The following is a 6,500-nucleotide window of genomic DNA, read 5'->3' as shown; positions in this document are numbered from 1 at the left end:
CTATGTGGACTCATAGCATGAAGAAAAAAAAAAAAGGAGCTGGAAAGAAACACAAAAGGCTGAGTCATTTTCCCTCACACGTATACAAAAAAGGCAGATGGCTGGCTTTAAGAGCCGGCACATCATCGACTTCGCCATTCCTGGAAGCCAGTAGGCACTGCTAGCTGTCAAGAAAAATAAACGTAACGCGGTCGTCAGTCTGGCCAATCAGCTTTCCTGAAGGATGCGCAGCTTCTTTTAGAGCAACGGCTGCCCCTGGTATGTTAGTGCCACATAGGCCACATCCCTTTTGCTTGCATGTCCCTGGTACTTGACATTTGATGTTTTCCTATTGCTACGTGTCCTTGAAGGCCACGGGGCCAGTTGTGGCTCTTGGATACCTGATGTCACTCTTCCGCATGGTTTGGCAGTCGACTCTGACAGCGCAATGTTTGTCAAATCGGGTTGAGTGAGGGAGAGAGGCCAAGTCCTGGTGCAATTAAGCCCAAAATTCTCTTTTCTTTACTGTGCAAGCTACACACGGCTTTGCACCAGGACACCGTGAGGCTTGTGTATCGAGATTATCCGTGTTCCTCCAAAACCTTGATAAGCAAAATGTACTTTTCCCAAGCTTTTAAAAAAACACCCCCGCTTTGATTCAAGCCCCCAAATCACAGCACGTCGTTAAAATATATATTTTTTCCTCCTCACATGGATAAAAATCCTATTCATGCCAGAAAAAGCCGACATATTGGTCTTCATCTATTTGCTGATCTATAAATATTCAAGCAGCCCTTGCCTTAAAAAAAGAGACACCCTGGCTGTAATCTTGCTTGCAGCTTCATGCTTATCTGATCCCCTTTGATTCCTCTCGTCACACACACACAGCACAAAACAAGATATGTACATGCAGCTAAATTCTCATGAAATTCCAAACGGCTAAATGAGTGAATGTTAAAACACACATAAAGGGAGCAGCGTTCAAATGTGCATTGCACAGTTCCAAGCTTAACAGGTAAGTGGTCGCTCATTAAAAAGCCTTGAAGTGTTGCTTGTATCTGTGTATATATATATATATATCCATCCATCCATCCATCCATTTCCTGAACCGCTTAGTCCCCACGGGGGTCGCGGGCGTGCTGGAGCCTATCCCAGCCGGCATCGGGCAGTAGGCGGGGGACACCCTGAACCGGTTGCCAGCCAATCGCAGGGCACACAGAGACAAACAACCATTCGCACTCACACTCACACCTAGGGACAATTTGGAGTGATCAATCGGCCTACCAAGCATGTTTTGGGGATGTGGGAGGAAACCGGAGTGCCCAGAGAAAACCCACGCAGGCTCGGGGAGAACATGCAAACTCCGCACAGGGAGGGCCGGAGGTGGAATCGAACCCGCACCCTCCTAACTGTGAGGCGGACGTGCTACCCAGTGCGCCACCGAGCCGCCATATATATATATATATATATATATATATATATATATATATATATATATATATATATATATATATATATATATGTTGTTGAACTAGTACATTCATAATTGGTATTTTGTAAAGGATGATTTTAGAATGTGCTCAATAGTGACCAGTGGAGGAAGAACTCAAAGCAACCGCTGGGTGGCGCTAAAGCATCTTTATTTAGATTCCGAGGCACTTGTCAAATTGTTAACGTATACTGACTGTACTGTACATGGATGCTCAAATGTGGTTTACGCATCCTGCAAGGTTATCCCGCGAACCTCACCCTGTAATTCGAGTTAATAAGATGCACAAATGAGACAGCGGCAGCATATAAATAACACAAAGCGAGAACCAAGTGGACGTACCACCCTAACTTAGGAGAAAACACAACAAACAAACAAACAAACAAACAAACAAACAAACAAACAAACAAACAAACAAACAAACAAACAAACAAACGATGAGTTCACCCGTGTTGCTCATTCCTTAACACTTGGAAGGTGTTACGCAAAGAATGGGCGTGAGTTATCCATCGAAAGAGAGCCCGGAGATTTTGGCTGCTGCTCGTTTTGTTTTTTTTCTTCGTCTTCTTTGGACCAACATCTGAGCAATCAGTTCAGTCGGTGAGAGGCAGCGGAGGAACCAGCAGCACGAGTGCGCAGGTAGGTCTGATTTTTTTTGTGGAACCTTTAAAAAAGTGCGTCTTGAGGCTTAGTTTAACTAGAAAGGTTGAGAAGGAGCTAAAAAAAAATAGATTCATTTTTACAACGTAGATTACAAGTAGATTGGTTGTGACATTTTACGCACGAACAACGCGCTTAAATTGAATTGCGACTTAATGAAAATGATTATCAATCGACCCCCAATAAGATTTTTCTAACACAAAACATTTGGTTTTATTTCTCAGGATGCACATCAACCTTTGTGTGACTGACCTTCCAAAAAATAAGCCAAGTAAGGTGCGCAAGAAGGAGGGGAGCGCGGAGTCAGAGAGTGTTTAAGAGTGAGCTAGAGGAAGAGAGGGAGGAGAGAAAGGGAGGAACGTGTGGACCAGGTACTCGAGTGCTAACAAACCTCCACGGGGGCTGCCGGGTTCGAACACAGGATCAGCGACCATGGTGCCAGTGCGCTGCCAGGGACTGGCCCTCCTCGTCCTCCTCCTGGGGTGCACCGTGGTTTTGTGCCTCGGCCAGAACGACACGGAGCCCATCGTGCTGGAGGGCAAGTGCCTCGTCGTGTGCGATTCGAACCCTTCTTCGGACGGAGGCGTCACGTCCTCCCTCGGCATATCGGTGCGCTCTGCAGGCGCAAAGGTGGCTTTTTCCGCCGTGCGTGGAACCAACCATGAGCCGTCAGAGATGAGCAACACCTCCATGACTATCTACTTTGACCAGGTGAAAATGCTTTTGGAAAAATAAGTAAATCAAGATTTGAATGATATAAAGCAGCTAAAATGGAGCTACAATTTATTGAATGGGCGTAAAACTGACCCTTGAAGCAAGTTACGGTAATTTATTTACGTTCCACGTCTGCCTTGTTTAATTTTACAGTCATATCGAGTAGCTAATTCATTTTATGTTTTGAACCGTTATGATTTTTGATTTTTTTTAGGATGCGTAACTGGCCTTTTAAGAGCTTTTTACGCTACATTTTACTGGCCGAATCTAATTTCACCTGTGGTCTAGGAGTGTGTACCTGGAGATTTTATTTATGTATGTATATCCTATTTACTGTAACCCGAATCTAAAGAAACAGACATTTTAATACGTTGGGTCTCATATGCCGTTTAAAGCCGCAACCATCTTACGCATAAAGTTATGAATTGTACACTTCAAGTATAAACACTTCATTTATTTCTCTGTAACTTCTTTAATGCGATATTTGTCTGTTATTACTTTGATCTAAGTGAATATTGAAGCAGCAGCAACGTTAAGGCTTTTTGATGTGCGCATAATGAGTGTTTTGTTGATGTGCAGCCAAAAGGCAACCATTTTAAGCGTTAGACTGAGTCTGGCCTAACGGGCTTTGTTTGTATAAATTGTTTAAGCATTGATTCCTCTTCAGTAATTCTGAAACATATTTTTTAAGCCACTTGTAATGTGTTTTGTGGAGCCCAGTGCTAAAATTAAGTATTTTGATGCATGCTTACATATTGTGTCCTTTTGAATGTACGATAATCATTTGGAACCAAATCAAACCCGTCTGATGCCTGAAGCAGTTGGCACTGGCAACCCCCCCCCCCCCCCCCCCCTCAACTAATACAATATCTGTATTTACAGGTTTTAGTGAACATCGGCAACCATTTTGACTTGAAGGCGAGTGTTTTCCAAGCTCCAAGGAGGGGGATTTACAGTTTCAGTTTCCATGTGGTGAAGGTCTACAACAGACAAACCATTCAGGTGAGCATTTGTGATTTTGGCACGCAAGATCAAATGTATAAGCTCACATAGGGGGGAAAAAAAAAAAAAAAAAAACTTACCCCGCCCTGTTCTCTTATCCGCCCCTGCAGGTAAACCTGATGCAAAACGATTACCCAGTCATATCAGCCTTTGCCGGCGACCAGGACGTGACAAGGGAGGCGGCCAGTAATGGAGTACTGCTGATGGTGGAGCGTGAGGACCGTGTCTACCTGAAGTTGGAGCGAGGCACCCTCATGGGCGGATGGAAATACTCCACCTTCTCAGGCTTTCTGGTCTTTCCTCTATAATCTGACCTTGGATGGGACCCTGGTTGGAACGACAACATGAAAAAAAGCAACACCATGCAAATTGATTTGAAACTCGAAGAACTTGTCAGCCAAGGAAGCCGATGAAATTCCTGAATGTCCTCAACCATTCTCCTCCCCCCTTTCCTCCTCCCCCTCCTCTTCCTCCTCCTCACATCAGTCTCCTCTCTTTGTCCAATATGAAACTTGGAGATTCAAATATTCACATCCATCAACTCGTACGCAGTCAGGACGTCGTGGTGGTGTTTGGAATTTTTCGCTGGCTTCGGAAACTTTGCCAAAAAAGGACAGCGTTAAAGGAAGAGAAGACATGGCACGGAAGAAGCGACGAGTTATTATGCTCTATTTTAAGTTCTGTATAGCCTTAAAGAATATATGGTTTCCGTCCAAGTGAAGTATATGGAATTATGGACAAGCTGAGAGAAAGAGAGAGAAAAGCTTTAACGCCCAAAGCTGTCTTTTGCACGAACGGAATTTTTTTTTTCCTTTATGTTTTGTGCTGTCAATGGTGTTATGTTTGGATGGTGAAAATAAGCCAAATTTGGGCCAAGAGAAGAAGATTTATTTATGAAAAGAAGAAGAGGCCACTGAAAACGACTTGACTTGGCGAGCCCTTTTATTTAAAAAAAAAAAAGAAAAAAGAATGAATTAATAATTTTTATTCTTCACATTAGTGTGTTTTACATTGCGGAATTTGCATATAGCTTTTGATTGGTTTCATGTTGAAGTGACATTGCTCACTAAATGTAAAATGTGGAAACAATAGAAGAATCCCTATATATGTCCCGCTTACCCGCTTAATAAACAATATTGTATTGGATAGACCAAGCGCAGATCTTTCATTCAAATGAGCTCCAAGTGGCAACGGCGTAGAGGGAACGAGGCCAAGTTTCAATTCGCAAAAGTTTATTCATATTACGTTTAATGGCATTGATACTGAACAATAAACAAATATTAAATATGGTGCGATAGTGAGAATTAAAAAGCTTTTGTAGCTACACTCAAACTATCAAAAAATGTCCATGTGCCTCACACACACACACACACACACACACGCACACGCACACGCACACGCACACGCACACGCACACGCACACGCACACACACACACACACACACACACACACACACACACACACACACACACACACACACACACTCATGGATGTTGAAGAAAAAAAAAATTCAAACAAATGATTTTGATACTTGCATGTTCTCCTCGTGTCCGCGTGGGTTTTCTCCAGGCGCTCCGGTTTCCTCCCACATCCCAAAAAACATGCTTGGTAGGCCGATTGAGCACTCCAAATTGCCCTTAGGTGTGAGTGAGTGCGAGTGCGGATGGTTGTTCGTCTCTGTGTGCCCTGCGATTGGCTGGCAACCAGTTCAGGGTGTCCCCTGCCTAGTGCCCGATGACGGCTGAGATAGGCTCCAGCACGCCCGCGACCCCCGTGGGGACAAAGCGGTACAGAAAATGGATGGATGGAGGGATTTTGATACTTGAAATGGTATTTTCATGGAAACATTTAAGTCCCATTTAATGGGTGAGGGCTTTTCCAAAGCGAGCGAAGCATTTTCAGAATATTTAATCAAGTGGAGCTACGTCATAGCTCGGAGGCAGCCATTCTGAAATTCAAAACTGCGAGTTCCAATCGTCTCTGTTGTGTTTGTTTTTGGTCGATGGTCCTGAGCTTTTAATCTCACTTTAATGCGAGCCCTTTGGGTCAAAAGGACACAATCGTTAATGTTCGTTAGCGCTGATCTTATTAGTGTGTGACCTTTTTTAGTGCTGTAATTACACTCTAAGGCATTTTATTCCAAGTCAGGGAATAAACACTGATCATCTTAGGCCTGAATTAAAAATGTCATCATAGGAGAACATCCCAACGACTCCAAACGAAACTTGAGGATCTGGGCCCGTTTCCAGTCATTGTACCTGAACAAACTCTTCCTAATTAATTTTTACTGTTGCTGTTGTTCTATATGGCCCATGGGCCGTAACTTCCCTACATTGCGTTTGGATTATTAGGACCATCAAACAGACAAAGTTCCAAACAATTACTACAATGCTGACTATCAGTTGATTTACTTTTCTTACTTTTGATATAAATACTACAGGAAGGATTAAAATCCACAAGACTTGATCCTCCCCAAATGATACTCCAGTGCCATTATTAAGATTTATGATATGCAGCCTCAATTGTATTTTTAATTTTTTTTTGCAGAGTCATCGACATTCTCGTAGAATATAAAAGCTATTTTCTTTAACTATAGGCTGCATTGTTTCTTTTTCTTTTTATTTACTGAAGCGCAGATGGTGTTTTATTCAGCTT

The 6,500-nt window shown here is 43.0% G+C and overlaps 1 protein-coding gene across 1 annotated transcript; it reads left to right on the top strand.

Moving 5' to 3' along the window:
- Positions 1-1,716: 1,716 nt before the first annotated feature.
- cbln2b (cerebellin 2b precursor) lies at positions 1,717-4,990 on the top strand. The gene is made up of 4 exons (XM_049749345.2): positions 1,717-2,107; positions 2,353-2,839; positions 3,725-3,844; positions 3,955-4,990. Exons 2-4 carry the CDS (start codon positions 2,561-2,563, stop codon positions 4,150-4,152), a joined length of 597 nt encoding a protein of 198 aa, XP_049605302.1. The 5' UTR covers positions 1,717-2,107; positions 2,353-2,560; the 3' UTR covers positions 4,153-4,990.
- Positions 4,991-6,500: the final 1,510 nt, after the last annotated feature.

Source organism: Syngnathus scovelli, chromosome 18 (genome assembly GCF_024217435.2).
Source record: "Syngnathus scovelli strain Florida chromosome 18, RoL_Ssco_1.2, whole genome shotgun sequence".
Taxonomy (NCBI): Eukaryota; Metazoa; Chordata; class Actinopteri; order Syngnathiformes; family Syngnathidae; genus Syngnathus; species Syngnathus scovelli.
Note: the sequence above shows the minus strand (reverse complement) of the source record. Positions and strands in the feature narration are given on the sequence as shown.

Coding starts and splice junctions, on each gene's coding strand:
- cbln2b (XM_049749345.2), top strand. CDS start 2,561: ATGGTGCCAGTGCGCTGCCAGGGACTGGCCCTCCTCGTCCTCCTCCTG. Junction 2,840..3,724: donor TGACTATCTACTTTGACCAG/GTGAAAATGCTT, acceptor CTGTATTTACAG/GTTTTAGTGAACATCGGCAA. Junction 3,845..3,954: donor ACAACAGACAAACCATTCAG/GTGAGCATTTGT, acceptor CCGCCCCTGCAG/GTAAACCTGATGCAAAACGA.